Raw genomic sequence first — 16,514 nt, forward strand, 5'->3', positions numbered from 1 at the left:
GTTCTACTCGATTCGCGGCTACCGGTAATGGCGGGCTTGGAGCTCCTCACCCCGGGTCTGGAGCCAGGTAAAGGGTGTCACCCTTTACGAGTAGCCTTGGTCTTTCTGGCTCCGCGCGGAGGGCAATCCTCGGCTGCAGCCCACGTGGAAACTCCGTTAAAGACCCCCCCGCCTCTGCAGAACCCTGCCCAAGCCTCTAAACAAGAAAGAAGAGCACTTGGCCAGATCTGACAGATCTCTAAGAAATTCCCCAGTTTGAAAACCAATGCGGGCAGCGCCGCCTGCTGTCACGAAAACCAGCGCCGGAAAAAGCCGCGCGAGACTATGGCCCCGCGCGCTATTGCCGACTCGCACCTCCCCGGGCCCGCCGGCGCGCCCGCGAGGTACAAAGTGCGCAGGAGCAAGTCTTGGGGGCGGAGCTCAGGACGAAGCCGCCCTGCACTTTACCTACCGCGCCCATTCAGCCTTCTCTCAGTGATGTCTTAAACTACGTTTCCCAGAACCCATCCAGGCCTTGCTTTCCGGTGGCGTCAGCGGAAGCGGTGACTGGATTAGGCCGGGCCACACAGAGGCCGGCTTGGTCACTATGGAGGAGATAGGTATCCTGGTGGAGAAAGCTCAGGTCCGGTGGGGCGTGGGTCGCGGGGAGAGGGCGAAGCCGACCTGGTTGGGATTGAGTGACTTTGGGGATCCAGGCGTGGGTCTGAGTGATTTCGGAGGCCTCAGTGGAGAGCTTCGTGCCGATCCGAGGCCTGGGCTGGGTGTCTGGGTGTCTGAGTGTCTGAGTGATGATAGTAGGGCTTGGGAAGCGGGGCTGGGGAAACGGTGACGCTAGAGGTTCTTTGGGGCTGAAAGATTTCGAGGTTTAGGTGGAATGCTGTGACATAGCTAGGCCCGGTGGCATTAGGAGTGGGTCGGGTGGTGAGTGATGTATGGGATTCGGGCATGGGGCCGAATGATATATGAGGTTGAGCTGGAGAGCTGACTGATATTTGGGGCTTAGTTGGTGTTGGAGCGCCAAGTAATATCTATAATCTGGCCGAGTGATGTTTGGGGCCTGCCAAGGAGCTGGGTGACATAAGGGCCTAATGTGAGTTGGAGTTCATGAGGGATATTTGGGGGGTAACTGAGTAATACCAGGACTGTATGAAGGCATGGTGACTTTCACCATCAATTGAGGCACCCCTGTAGTATTTCGAACCTGTTGAGGGCATTGGGGTCTGGTAAGGAGTTGATCAGACATTTAGGCCCTAGATGGGAGTTGGGACATTGAGGACATGTTACAAGTGGCATCTGATACCAGAAGATCTGTTTGGAAGGCTGTGTGACCAGGGAGTTTGTTAGGAGCTGGGTGACTTCAGGAACATCTTTAGGGGGCTGAGAAGTTCCCAGGATCTATTTAGGGTGCTGAATGATGTCAGGAACCTATTAGGGGCCAAGTGACTTCATGGTGAAGTGGGGAGGGGGGCTTTAGATTCTTTCATAAGGGGACCTTCCAACCTGAGTTTCCTTCCGTGGCCTAGGATGAGATCCCAGCCCTGTCTGTGTCACGGCCCCAGACTGGCCTGTCCTTCCTGGGGCCTGAGCCAGAGGACCTGGAGGACCTCTACAGCCGCTACAAGGTACATTCAAAGCCAGTCCGAAAAATATCAACGTTGGTGTTGTCGTTAGTCACTAAGTCCTGTCTGACTCTTTGTGACCCCTTGGACTGGAGCCCACCAGGTTCCTATGTCCATGGGATTTCCCAGGCAAGAATACCGGAGTGCAAAACGAGCTCAGTAATAAACTAAGGGGGTGATATGGGGAGGGAGATGGGAGGGAGGTTCAAGAGGGAGGGGACATATGTGTACTTATGGCTGATTCATGTTGATATTTGGCGGAAAACAACAAAATTATGTAAAGCAATTATCCTTCAATTAAAAAATAAATAAAAAAGAATACTGGAGAAGGTTACCATTTCCTTTTCCAGGGCATCTTTACCAGGGAATAAGAACCTGTTGTATAGTGCAGGGAACTCTACTCTATACTCTGTAATGGCCTAAATGGGAAAAGAAACTAAGAAAAAAGAGTGGGTATGGAGCCTGGTAGGCTGCAGTCCATGGGGTCGCTAAGAGTCGGACACGACTGAGCGACTTCACTTTCACTTTTCACTTTCATGCATTGGAGAAGGAAATGGCAACCCACTCCAGTGTTCTTGCCTGGAGAATCCCAGGGACCGGGGAGCGTGGTGGGCTGCCGTCTATGGGGTCACACAGAGTCGGACACGACTGAAGTGACTTAGCATAGCATAGCATATGTATAACTGATTCACTTTGGTGTATACCTGAAACTAACACAACATTGTAAATCAACTATGCCAATAAAAAAAGAAATTAACAAAACCAGTCTGGACCCTGCACAGGGCCCAGCGTCCCATAATTCCCCTACCTTCATTCCTTGGCTCAGCAAGGCCTGGAACCATCCCCTGCTTCTCCACTGTCTGCTCACAGAAGCTGCAGCAAGAGCTGGAGTTCCTGGAGGTGCAGGAGGAGTATATCAAGGATGAGCAAAAGAACCTGAAGAAGGAATTCCTCCATGCCCAGGAGGAGGTGAAACGAATCCAGAGCATCCCATTGGTTATCGGGCAGTTTCTGGAGGCTGTGGATCAGAATACAGCCATTGTGGGCTCCACCACAGGTGTGTGGCGGGGGTGGGGGTGAGGGGGGTGTGGTTTACCCATCTGTCCATTCAACAGCTGTTAACTACTTACTGCCATGTGCCAGGAACTTACAAGGGCAAACAAGGGAAGATGGTGTAATAGTGTTTTTCAGAGTATTTTCAGTCTGATGCAAAAGTAGAAATATATTTTACATATTTTACATACTCTCCCTTTTTTTCTTCTCTATAAGTATGTATATATAACTAATACAGTAAAAGTTTGACCAAAGGATACTTAGCTTCACTGTGGTGTGATACTCTAATTAGTTTTCCATTCTGTTCCAGTCTGTTTTGTTTTAAACAGCATTCTGGTCATGACTATCTAAAATGATTTCACAACTACTACTGAGTTGAGCTGAGTTGAGTTCAGTTCAGTCGCTCAGTCGTGTCCTACTCTTTGCGACCCCATGAACCACAGCACGCCAGGCCTCCCTGTCCATCACCAACTCCTGGAGTCTCCCCAAACTCATGTCCATTGAGTCAGTGATGCCATCCAAACATCTCATCTTCTGTCATCCCCTTCTCCTCCTGACCTCAATCTTTCCCCGCATGAGGGTCTTTTCAAATGAGTCAGCTCTTCGCATCAGGTGGCCAAAGTATTGGAGTTTCAGCTTCAACATCAGTCCTTCCAATGAACACCCAGGACTGATCTCCTTTAGGATGGACTGGTTGGATCTCCTTGCAGTCCAAGGGACTCTCAAGAGTCTTCTCCAACACCACAGTTCTAAAGCTTCAATTCTTCGGCACTCAGCTTTCTTTATAGTCCAACTCTCACATCCATACATGACTACTGGAAAAACCGTAGCCTTGAATAGACTGACCTTTGTTAGCAAAGTAATGTCTCTGCTTTTTAATATGTTGTCTAGGTTGGTCCTAACTTTCCTTCCAAGGAGTTAAGCGTCTTTTAATTTCACGGCTGCAGTCACCATCTGCAGTGATTTTGGAACCCCAAAAATAAACTCTGACACTGTTTCCACTGTTTCCCCATCTATTTGCCATGAAGTGATGGGACCAGATGCCATGATCTTAGTTTTCTGAATCTTGAGCTTTAAGCCAACTTTTTCACTCTCCTCCTTCACTTTCATCAAGAGGCTCTTTAGTTCTTCTTCGCTCTTTGCCATAAAGGTGGTGTCATCTGCATATCTGGGGTTATTGATATTTCTCCTGGCAATCTTGATTCCAGCTTGTGCTTCATCCAGCCCAACGTTTCTCATGATGTACTCTGCATATAAGTTAAATAAGCAGGGTAACAATATACAGCCTTGACATACTCCTTTTCCTATTTGGAACCAGTGTGTTGTTCCATGTCCATTTCTAACTGTTGCTTCCTGACCTGCATACAGGTTTCTCAAGAGGCAGGTCAGGTGGTCTGGTATTCCCATCTTTTGAAGAATTTTCCACAGTTTATTGTGATCCACACAGTCAAAGGCTTTGGCATAGTCAGTAAAGCAGAAATAGATGTGTTTCTGGAACTCTCTTGCTTTTTCGATGATCCAATGGATGTTGGCAATTTGATCTCTGGTTCCTCTGCCTTTTTAAAACCAGCTTGAACATCTGGAAGTTCATGGTTCATGTATTGCTGAAGCCTGGCTTGGAGAATTTTGAGCATTATTTTACTAGCGTGTGCTGCTGCTGCTGCTAAGTCACTTCAGTCGTGTCCAACTCTGTGTGACCCCATAGACAGTAGCCCACCAGGCTCCCCGGTCCCAGGGATTCTCCAGGCAATAACACTGGAGTGGGTTGCCATTGCCTTCTCCAATGCATGAAAGTGAAAAGTGAAAGTGAAGTCGCTCAGTTATGTCCGACTCTGTGCGACCCCATGGACTGCAGCCTACCAGGCTCCTCCATCCATGGGATTTTCCAGGCAAGAGTACTGGAGTGGGGTGCCATTGCCTTCTCCGGGCTCTGGTTAGGACTCAGTTATTATGTGAGAGCTGCTGTTATTAACATGGGTCTAGGTGCTGCCTTCATGATGGTCATTGTTCCTGCGTCTTACCTGTCCTTTCTTGCTTCTGGCCTCTGCTCCTCTAGATCAAGCCATATGATTGTAAAGCTTGTGGGGAAAGGTGTGTGACTGGACCCTGGAGTTGGTAGTGAAGGGAGGGAGAGATCCAAAGTGAGTGTGTCTTTGATCTGTTGGACTCGGGGACAGTGGTTGTCCCTGAGATGGCAACATGGGCAGAAAAGCAGCCTTGTTGAGAGAATGAGGGCAGCCTGGGACATCACAGGGAAGTGTCTGGGAGGCTACAGGACAGCCAAGTCTGGAGGTCAAGAGAAACACTGAGGCTGGAAGGAGATGTGTGTGTCACTACCATAACTGTAGAAGGTGGACTAGGGAGGTGAGATAGAGGAGTCTGGGCAAGCAAGAATCTGTGGCGGAGACCTCGATGGGAAAAGAGGAATTCCCTGCTGGTCTAGTGGTAAAGAGTCCACCTGCCAATGCAGGGGACACAAGTTCAAGCCCTGGTCCAGGAATATTCCACATGCTGCAGGGCAACTAAGCCCACGCACCCCAATACTGAAGCCCGTGTGCCCTAGAGTCCATGCTCTGCACTAGAGAATAGCCCCTGCTCACCGCAACTAGAGAAAGCTCTCTCATAGAGAAAGCAACAAAGAATCAGTGTAGCCATAAACAAATAAATAAATAAATTAGATGGGAGAGGTTGGTGCTGAATCAGGGCAGGGTCCCTGGGGAGGAGCGGAGGGATTGGTTGGAGAGACATTTTAGGAGGCCAGTGGAAGGCCATGGTGACTGACAGGCTGTGGAGGGAAACAGAGAAAAGCCCAGGACGAGGCTTAGGTCTCTTTAGTGACTCGGGACCACAGGCCTCACTGAGACCCAGGAGGAGGAGCACAGATGCGGGGGAAGATACTGAGAGCACACTGAGACACAGTGAGTGAGCCCTGCCGGGGGACATCCAGGGGCAGGCATTCCAGGGGGCTGCTGGTCACCTGGTCCGGAGCTCAAGAGTTAGGGGTAGAATCTGGGGCTTCTCATTTTCCCCTTTCCCTTCTTGTCCTTCACAAAGGCTCCAACTACTATGTGCGCATCCTGAGCACCATTGACCGGGAGCTGCTCAAGCCCAACGCCTCGGTGGCCCTCCACAAGCACAGCAATGCCCTGGTGGACGTGCTGCCCCCCGAGGCCGACAGCAGCATCATGATGCTCACCTCAGGTGAGGGGGAGCCCAGGGCCAGGGAGGCCTGAAGGGACCCTGCGGGCCAGGCTGGGAGCCCCAGCTCTGCTCTCCCACCAGATCAGAAGCCAGACGTGATGTATGCGGACATTGGGGGCATGGACATCCAGAAGCAGGAGGTGCGGGAGGCTGTGGAGCTCCCACTCACACACTTCGAGCTCTACAAGCAGGTAAGGAGCCAGATCTGGCAGGGGAGGGAGAGGCCGGGTCCACCAGGTCTCCAGCTGGTGATGGACTCCCTGGCTCATCCTTCTCTCCACCTCTGGGCTTCAGATCGGCATCGACCCACCTCGAGGCGTCCTCATGTACGGCCCACCTGGCTGCGGGAAGACCATGCTAGCAAAGGCTGTGGCTCATCACACGACAGGTGAGCCGCTTGGCCCCTCCCCCAAGCTCTGGTCTTCTGGGCTTTTCCGACCTTGCCCTCAGCTCTCTCATCCTCCCCAGGAAGTAGCGTGGCATGGCGATTAAGAATGTGGGCTCTGGGGTCAAAGCCCCAGTGTGTGTCTTACTGAGTGGCGATGCCATCCTGGGGAGGTGACTTTACTCTCGTGCCTCAGCTTCCTCATCTAATAAAACGTTCATTTCATAGCATGATTGTGGAGAGAATTAATGAAATAATGACATAGTTTTCCTTTGGTGGGTCATGGCCTGTTTGTAATTATGAATTCAAATTCATGGGTTCTAACCAGCATTTTAAAAAGTAAAACAGAACAGAAAACATCAGAGTTCACCCCACGTACTAAGAGCTCATATTGTTTGTGCAACTTAATGCACACAAATATGCATACACATATCTGCTGTGGTTATACAAATGTATTTCTTGTAAATTTCAAAGATGTCTGAAAGTCACTGTATTACTGTTTGTAAAAAGCCTAAAAACAGGACTCTTAAAATCTTAATATATTAAGCCAGGGAGCAGTAGAGAGTAGTGGGTAAGCACTGGGTCAGGCCGCCTGGGTTTTTGAAATATGGACCTCTTACAACTTCTTATGTAAGGCTGTACTACTTATGTAAGTTAGTTTGTGTAACTTCTTGGCAAGTTAGCCTCTATGTGACTCCATTTCCTAATTTTCTGGATTATTCAGAGGATTAAACCAATATAAAGCTTCTAAAACTGTACCTTGGCACATAGCAAGTATAGTAAATATTAGCCATTGTCGTGATCATTCATTGGTTTAGCAGCTCATTGAACTTCTGCAGTCCCCGGTGCTGGGATAGAGAGATGAGCCAGACACGTCCCCTGCATTGGAGAGTTTCCCAGTTTGGCTGAGGAAAAAAGGACAATAAACACTTAGTCACTCAGTATTTATTGAGCACCTGATACACAACAAGCTGTGTCCTAGGTGTGGAAGACATGGCTGTGAAGAGAACAAAGTCTCCATACCTCATAGAGCTGATGTCTTAGTTGAGGAAGTACTTGAACAGATGAATGAATAGGTCATATGTCATATGGTGCTAAATGCCTGAAGAAAATAATTAAGAGGCAGGGAGATAGGGAAAAACAGGGGCTGTAGCTTTATGTGCCAGGACTGGAGGTGGTCAGAGAAGACTTTTCTGAGGTGACATTTATGTAAAGACCTAGAATACGCTTTTGAGAGAGTGAGTCATGTGAACATCTGGGGGACGGAGTGTGTCAGGCTGAGGGACTTCGCTGGTGCAAAGGCCTTGAGGCAGGTATGTGCTTAATGTCCCAGAACAGTGAGGAGGCCCCTATAGTTGAAGCCGCGTGAGCAAGGGGTCATGGTAGGAAGTGAGCCTGGGTGGGGACAGTCTACAGAGTAGCAAATGCCTCAGGAAAGCAAGGAAGGTAGTGGGATAGCCTCCAGGAGGGTTGTCAATCCATTCTGCATAGGCCTCTCAGAGAGGGGTCCCAGAAAAGAGGTGTGAGGAGTCTGCCAGGCACTCTGTAAGGAGAGGGAATAGCATTTGTGAAGACCAGGGAGTGAGAAAGAACTTATCTAGGGAGTCACGAGTAGTGGTGAGTAGACCGTGACTAAACTCTGTGGGGGCAGGGAACTGGTGATTTTGTCCTTTTGTGTTTCCAGTGTCCACCCAGTAGCTGAATTGTGGTAGGTGTTCAGAGAATAACTGAAGGAGGGGCTGGGGGACCAGAAGATGAGGCTGAAGAGGTCAGAAAGGGCATGAATATAAATCATCTTAGTGCTAATATAAGAGAGTTTGGCTGTTGTCCTGAGAGTAAGGTGGTTGTAGACAGGGCGAGTTCAATAGAAATACGGCCCTGGAACAATAGAGGCTTGAACTCTGAGGGTTCACTTGTACCCAGATTTTTTCACACAATGCATGGTTGGATAAATAGATGCAAAACTGCAGATACGGAGGGCCAGCTATAAAGTTATACACAGATTTTCTACTACACAGAGGGTCGGCGCCCCTAAACCCTGTGTTGTTCAAGGGTCAGCTATAGAATGCAAGCTATATATATAATTTAAAATTTTAAGTACTCATTATTTTAAACACGTTAAACAGGTGAACTTAGTCTAAAATATATCTATTACTTATTTAATTGGTATATTCAAAATGTTATTTTAACATGTAGCAGATAGGAAATTTGAGTTTTTTCTATAATTTTTTCATTGTAGTAAAATATATGTAATGTAAAATTTATTATTTTAACCACTTTGTGAGTGTACAATTTACAAGTGACATCAAGTGCATTCACAGTCCTGTGCAGTCACCACCACTATCCATTTCCAGAACTTGTTCATCATCCCAAACTGTAACTCTGTACTCATTAAACAATAATTCCCTATTTCTCCCTTCCCACCATCCCTGATAACCCTCTATTCTATTTTCAGTCTCTGAATTTGCCTGTTCTGGGCACCTCATATATGTGGATGAGTCATACGGTATTTATCTTTTTGTGACTGCCTGCTTCCACTTAGCATAATGTCTTCAGGGCTCACCCATGTTGGAATGTGTCAGAACTTACTTCCTTTTAAAGGCCAAATCATATTCCACTGTATGTATAAAGCATATTTTGTCTGTTCATTCATTTGTTGATGGCCATTTATTGAGATGTTTACTTTTTTTGGTACTGTCTTTTGAAGTCTGGTATGTATTTCACACTTAGAGTACATCTCATTTTGTTTGGACCAACCACATTTCATTTGCTCAGTAGCCACCATATTAGAGAAGGACAGGGCTACAAGCTGCACAACTCCTAGTTTATGACCAGGTCTACTTAGTGGATTCTGTGTCTCCTTTCTCTGTGGTACCTGGAAGGAATGTCCTGAAAGTTGTTCCGTGCAACACAACGCCACATCCAGACACTAACAAACAAGTTAAACTCTAAGAAAAGATAGAAAGGAGAGGCAGGCCCAGAACAAACCTGTTGTCAACCCCATTGCCACCTGTTATGTCAGAATACGTGCTCCTGGTTCCTGACTCTTGCATGATATTCAAAGGTGGGTCCTTTGAGCAAATGGAACTGAGCTCTTGGTGAGGCAACATGATGCCTTAGTGTATGAAAAGCCTGTTTTCTTGCTGGTTTTTTAAGCACTCTGAAAATCCACTTTTTTTTTTTTAATATACAGTGGATTCCATTAATGTCTCTAGCTCTATTTTATAGGCATGTTGGAGTACAGACACATTTTTTTAAATATCCTGATTTTTAAATGTTGGGCCAAAAATTGGCACATCCATAGGCAGGAGTCACGATCTGGGCTGCTGGGTCTCTGAGGGGTACGACTGAGTAGCTGGTCCTCCTGACTGGATCTAGGACCCTGCCCAGGTCATGAGAGAATGACCTGACCACTTGGAGTGGCCATCCAAAGAAACGGATGTCCTCAAGGAATGCTCAGTTTCAGTTAAAGTAGTACGGGGCCCTGCAGGCAGGAGTCCCATTCTCGTCTGACCCCTGTCATCCTGCCATCAGCTGCATTCATCCGCGTCGTGGGCTCAGAGTTCGTACAGAAGTACCTGGGCGAGGGCCCTCGCATGGTCCGGGACGTGTTCCGCCTGGCCAAGGAGAACGCACCTGCCATCATCTTCATAGATGAGATTGATGCCATCGCCACCAAGAGATTTGATGCCCAGACAGGGGGTGAGTGATGCCTACACAGGGCCTGGGGTCTTGGGCAGCCTTGCCTACGGGATGCCCTGAGCTGACCATGTTATATACTCTCCAGCTGACAGGGAGGTTCAGAGAATCCTACTGGAGCTACTGAATCAAATGGATGGATTCGACCAGAATGTCAACGTCAAGGTTTGGGATTCAGGACGGGCAGGGGAGGTGTGGTGTGGGAATCAGGGAAAGATGGAGGCTGGCCTATGAGGGGATAGCTATTGCAGTGGGAGGGAGAGTATAGAAGGGACAGAGGTCTGAGCTGGCCTGTCCCCGATGCCAGGTGATCATGGCCACAAACAGAGCAGACACCCTGGATCCTGCCCTGCTGCGGCCGGGACGCCTTGACCGTAAAATTGAATTTCCACTCCCTGACCGCCGCCAGAAGAGACTGATTTTCTCTACTATCACCAGCAAGATGAATCTCTCTGAGGAGGTTGACTTGGAAGATTGTATCCTCCTCTAGAAGCAAGGGGAGGTCACTGTTGGGAAGGGGGGTTGTATCTCCACCTCTGCCATCACCACCATCCAGATTGAGCAGGTGGGAGACCAAGGTTTGGGGAAGGGGCTGATAACAAAGACAGCCCACGAACAACTTCTGGCTCTGGGCAACTTCTGGCTCTGGGCGTTAACCCTGTCATGCAGGGGATGGTTTCCTTAACACATCTGCCACAGATGTGGCTAGACCAGATAAGATTTCAGGAGCTGATATCAACTCCATCTGTCAGGAGGTGAGTGATGGTTTCTGTCTAGATTGGGCAGGGGTATGTGTGAAGACCCTTCCTCTTGAAACCACTCTGCCACGGTCCTTCTGTCCTCATTGCCACCCTGGGTCTTGGGCTGCGTCTGTGTCTTCCTGCACCATCACCGGAGGCGGGGAGTGCAAGGAGTAGGTTTTAACTCTTATCCCTTGACAGAGCGGGATGCTGGCTGTCCGAGAGAATCGCTACATTGTTTTGGCCAAGGACTTCGAGAAAGCGTACAAGACAGTCATCAAGAAAGACGAACAGGAGCATGAATTTTACAAATGACCCCTCTACCCAAACCACAGGGGCTGGGGGCTTCTCTCACCTCCCCAGCCTCTTTCCCCAAACCTAGTTCTCTTTCCTCTTTACCCAGGATTGATTTATTCATTAAACAAATATGACTGAATGTGTTTAATTTCTCCTTACAAGTTTAACTCCTTTGGAGAAGCTGGTACTTTAATAGGATCCTCTGTGCCCCTCCTGCTCTCCTGACAGATAGGCAGTTGAGGTACGTGGCTTGGTTAACAGCTTGAGGGAGAAGTAAAGAATTCACACTAAATTTCTTCAGAAATTTGGGGAAAAGGATGGAAAATGAACAGCCCATGACCATAAAATAAAGCCTCTATAATCTCCTCACCCACATTTCCTACAGGTAGAAGACCATTCAAGTTTTGGGCAATTCCTACCTTCTTTACACTCAGTATGTATCAAGGACAGAGGAGCCACCCAGTAGAGTCCCCTGGAGCAGGGATGAGGGGGCAAGGGGAAAGTTGGACGCCTGAGTTCTGTGAATGTCTCTGGCTCTTCCTACCATTTCACTGGGGCACAGATGTGTTTGGTCGGATCAGTTCCCACTTTCTCTTGACGTCTCTGTTTAGACCCCTCTCCCTCTGGGGAGTCTTCCCCGATACCCCAAAGGGAAGTAACCCTTTCCCTATGCTGCCCTTGCACCGTGCACATTCTCTGCTTGGGACTTCTTACATTTGCCTCCTCCAGACTGGACTCCCTCGTAATCAGGGATTGTAGCTTGATCACAATTCAAGTCTCAGCTCCCACACATGGCAGACATTCAGTTCATGTTCCTTGGACAAATGTGTGAATTTCACCATATAGTTGGGAGTGAGATGGTAAGAAGGTATAAGGAGAAACAGTCAGGAATCAGGTCCTTGAAGAGACAGGTGATTCCTCTGTAGATAAGCATGGCAGGTTGAGCAGAGAAGTTAATTAATTCTTCCTCCCTCCTGGCACCTCACGAAAACAAAAGTAGGTTATAAATTCTCGTGGACACAGAAGGAGGGAGGAGATGGCAATGAAACAATTTTGAAAAGACACAGAGATATGCTTGTTGATGTAGCAGATCTGAGGAAACATGAACCTGAACGACTGGGAAGTCCAGAAACCAGAGGGGCCAGGTTCTGAAGGTGAGGGCAGGAAACAGGAGGATTGCCTGAAAGGCTACATAAAAACCAGAACTGATACACTGAGTGTGCAGGAAACAAATGAGCTATTGGTACTCCAGGCCCTGTGACCCTTCCCCAGCCTGGCTGAAGACCTCAGATTTACTCTGCAGAGGCTGGGCCATCAGTTTCCGGGCTGGTGTACCTGGGGCAAGGATGAGACAGGGGCCATGCTGAAGATGAGATATAAGTGCCCTGGGCAGGCAACTGAAGGATTCCTTCTGAGGAAACCAAGCAGCATGATCAAGAGGAAAGTGGATTGTTAAGACACCTGAAGTCTTCACCGTTCATATTCAGTAGCACCTAATATCAAAACTGATGAGTTTACAAAAGCATATAGTTTAGAAATAATGGAAGTAAGTTGCAAAAGAAACAAAAGGATGAGAGGTCCTTGCCTCTTGGAAGTAGACAGGGAAATACAGGGTAAGTGTGCCATGAGAATGCTTTTTTTCTAATACACTTTGTACTCAATATATACTTGACCTTTTTTTTTCGGCTGTGCCACATGGTATGTAGGATCTTAGTTCCCCCACTAGGGATCGAACCCCTGCCCCTGCACTGGAAATGTGGTGTGTTAACCACTGGACCACCAGGGAAGTCCTATACTTGAATTAGGTTTGTTGTTGCTTAGTTGCTCAGTCGTGTCCAACTCTTGGGACCCCATGGAGTGCAGCCCGCTAGGCTCCTCTGTCCAAAGGATTTCCCAGGCAAGAATACTGGAGTGGGTTGCCATTTCCTCCTCCAAGGGATCTTCCTGACCTGAGGATCCAACCTCACTTCAGCAGTTTCCTTCCTTTCTTTCCCTCCTTCAAGAGGACTTGTAAAATCCATTTTTTTTTTTTTTTTTTTGGCATGGCTTTGTTACTGTTGTTAAGTACCTAATTTAAACGCAGGAGTGATCCCTGGGTCCTGTCACAAAGGGATAAAACACATTGTAAACATCAGTGATAAAGGGCAAAGAGACTGGGAAAAAACCAAAGCCATGTACCCCAGAAATGACAGCAGACTAGTGTGAAGCTCTAATTGGTAAAAAGTAGTAGCCACTCACATTAGCTGGAAGAAGGGATATCTGGTATATTTTGAGGGTTGCCTAGCAACCTTGTTGTCTATGCTTAGACAAAATTATAAAGTGGCCCCCCATCATTATGGTCTGAGTGACCCCGATGCTGATGTTCTGTGAGACTGCTTATGTCCAACAGGATAATGTGGCTCAGCTGTGAGCACTAAGCTATCTTTCAATACCACTGAGGCCTACCTGTAAGTGTCAGGCCAGTTCCTGGATGTCAGGGACTGCTTTTTTCTGTTCTCAGCTACATGCTACTGCATTATGAAGGAAAAAGTAAGGCCAGTTTGCTGAACAGCCCGACACGTGAACACATTGGAAGTGGAGTCTTGAAAGCAAATGTTTTCCTTCTAAGGGAAACAGATCCCTTTTCTCTGCTCTGCAAAGACAAGAGAAAGAAAAAAATACATGTAAGCCTTTTTGTTTTTAATTGTTTTAATTATAATAATACACATAAAGGAGCCCAAAATACAAATGTGTAATGTAACAACTTATTATAAATAGAACACTTGTGTAACCATCATCCAAGGACCAGGTGGTAGGTTTCCACTGAAAAAGAAATTCCTATAAAACTCTTTGCCCAGGAGCAGTAATGATCCATTTTGTGAATACCTCTGCAGTTCCTACAATGGGGAGTGTACCCTGGCTTGACAGAACAACAGTTCAGACAAATGTTGATCATTTCCCCAGGTTTCATATATACCTATTCTTTTTTATTATTATTATTTGGCTGCATCGGGTCTTAGTTGCAGCACGCGAGATCTTTGCTGCCTCATGTGGGATCTCGTTTTGGTACACGGACTCTAGTTGTGGTGCGCAGGCTTAGTTGCTCCACAGCACAAAGGCTCCAAGTTCCCTGACCAGGGATTGAACCCACATCCCGCATTGCAAGATGGATTCTTAATCCCTGGGCCACCAGGGAAGTCCCTCATGTATTCTTTAGTAACACTTCCTTTGAGTACAACCAGGATCAGTAAGCATACCTCAGATGAGACTACAGTACATGTACTGCTAAGTTGTTAAAAAGGACTTGATTGATCAAAAATGACTCTGTACAAATGCAGCAACATGACAAACATCACCACAGACCAGAAGCCATGTCATGATGCCACAGATCACACTACAGCCATCCCAGGTGACTTAAACAGTCTTCCATGTCAGCCTCACTAATTTTTATATCAATCTGAGATAGGCCTGGGGCCCTCTGCTTCAGTACTACAATGCTTGCACCTGGACACACCTCTCCTTGAGCTACAAAATACAAAGAAACTATATGGGACTACAAATAACTGTGCATACACAGGCAAATTCTGGACCAAAAGATAAAAAAGAAAAAAAAAAAAAACTGCCCCCCAAACCCCAAATGCCATTTCTGAAGAGCTGGAAGCAAAAGCAGGGTTACTGCACATGCCCCCCTGCACTCAACACCACTAGAGGGAGGGCAAACCACCTAAGCTACCCCTCCAGTCTGACCCCTGGACACACCCCTACCCTCACCCCATATAAGAAACGAGCTCACACCCACCCCTTAGGGAGCAAACGGGAACCTGTCATGCTCCCTACTGCAGCCCGCAGGAGCCCCAGTAAAGCCTTGTGTGAATTTCTTGTCTGGCCTTTAGTCAATTTCTATTGATTAGGGAAGGCCAAGAACCATACAGATAATTGTGAGTTCAAACCATTACATCTAGTTTCAACCTACCATCCCAAGGTTCATTTTAGTCATCTCCTTTTCCATGTCTGAGGTTCCCTGCTGATAGGGAGAAGCTTGGCTACTCCCATTGCACTTGATATATTTACTTACATTTGATCAGAATCCCAGGCCCAATGCCTCAAGCCACTCCCTGCATGACCACCCTTCTCATCCTGCTCAGGCTCCAAGCCCATCTTACAGCTTTAGGACTGAATTGCTCAGAAAGGGGAGAGGAAGAACAGAATGTGTTATCATCTGACTAATTGTGGGCTCACTATTCTATGGCACACTGCCTTCCCAAGCATAAAGTGAAATATTTTTTCAGTCCAAGATTCTCAAAAGTATCTGCCACAGACCCATAACATCACAGAAGAGTGGAAAGAATTCCTTCATATTAAAAAAAATTACTATGATTTTCCATTTTTCTCTATGAAAAAATTCATTCAATTCTATGTGTGTGTTAGTCACTCAGTCGAGTCCGACTCTTTGGAACTCCATGGACTGTAGCCAGCCAGGCTCCTCTGTCCATGGAGTTTCCATGGACTGTAGCCAGCCAGGCTCCTCTGTCCATGGAGTTCTCCTGGCAAGAATATTTGAGTGTGTTGCCATGCCCTTCTCCAGGGGATCTTCCTGACCCAGGGATCCAACCCGGGTCTCCTGCGTTGCAGCCGGATGCTTTACCTTCTGAGCTACTAGGGAAGTCCATTCATTCTATACAAACAGGCAAAATCTTCTGCTCAAGTCGTGAAACACAGCTGATGCTGCAAGAAGATGCAACGTATTCTTTTTATAACAGATCTGTGGCTCATATGATCACACACGCGTACCAGTCACAAGGCCACTGGCACCCGTGAAGTACCACACGCAGACACTCAGATTCACGGACCTATCTCCACATAGCCTGACTTGCACCGGCCGCTCAACCACCCCCGCCACACAGCAACCCGCATACCCACCCCATCACACACACATCACCCCAGTCACACTCCAGCACAGCCACGGTCTCCACCGCGCCTCTCACCTCACTGCTCAGTCACGAATCACACTCCAGGCCGTGGACTCCTTCCAGTTAGGTGCTGCTTCAGCACACGCCGTCTGGCACTCAAAGAATTACACACACGCAGAAACACAACTCATTCTCAGCCGAAGGCACAGTCGGTCCCGCAACCCTCACAGCGGCAAACACACACATGTACACACGCTCACGAGGCCAGTACATAGGGACACACGCCTGTGAACCACGCGCCGGAACTACCTCGAGGGAAGAATCTGACAGAATCCGCCTGGCACGCGGTCGGCCTCAGGGCGGCACCACGGACGCACTCGGCTGTCAAGACTGTGGACTCCATTGTCTGGAGGGCTGTCGAGGCTCGCATAGCCGGGACTGCTCCCGGGTGAGTTCTGTCAGCTCACCGCGCGAGAACGCGGGTACCAGAGTTCGGGAGGAGAGCCGCCCCGTCCGAGCGTGTCTGCGCCTGCACACTCAGAGCCCAAGCCCACCGGCTACCGACCGTGGACTACATTTCCCAGAAGGCCCAGGGGGAGGATGTAAACTTCCACCCCGAGGGCTCCCAACC

At 48.1% G+C, this 16,514-nt stretch overlaps 1 protein-coding gene and 1 long non-coding RNA gene across 3 annotated transcripts; one reads left to right on the plus strand and one right to left on the minus strand.

Moving 5' to 3' along the window:
- Positions 1-544: 544 nt before the first annotated feature.
- Positions 545-11,133, plus strand: PSMC4 (proteasome 26S subunit, ATPase 4). Its single transcript, XM_086352529.1, has 11 exons — positions 545-622; positions 1,524-1,622; positions 2,490-2,676; positions 5,727-5,873; positions 5,955-6,064; positions 6,168-6,261; positions 9,793-9,960; positions 10,046-10,122; positions 10,265-10,433; positions 10,657-10,712; positions 10,899-11,133. The coding sequence occupies exons 1-11, from the start codon at positions 587-589 to the stop codon at positions 11,010-11,012; spliced, it is 1,257 nt and encodes a 418-aa protein (XP_086208655.1). The 5' UTR covers positions 545-586; the 3' UTR covers positions 11,013-11,133.
- On the minus strand, positions 6,696-16,476 carry LOC147353846 (uncharacterized). Of its 2 annotated transcripts, XR_015145995.1 has the most exons (4): positions 16,193-16,476; positions 15,619-15,698; positions 13,440-13,626; positions 6,696-7,163 (listed from the first exon to the last, which is right to left on the minus strand). It is a non-coding gene; the product is annotated as an uncharacterized LOC147353846 (long non-coding RNA). The 2 variants fall into 2 exon arrangements; XR_015145996.1 differs by lacking the exon at positions 15,619-15,698 and having other exon boundaries at positions 16,193-16,467.
- Positions 16,477-16,514: the final 38 nt, after the last annotated feature.

Source organism: Bos grunniens, chromosome 18, assembly GCF_055505025.1.
Source record: "Bos grunniens cultivar Pamir isolate PY7600 chromosome 18, Bosgru_T2T1.0, whole genome shotgun sequence".
Lineage (NCBI taxonomy): Eukaryota > Metazoa > Chordata > Mammalia > Artiodactyla > Bovidae > Bos > Bos grunniens.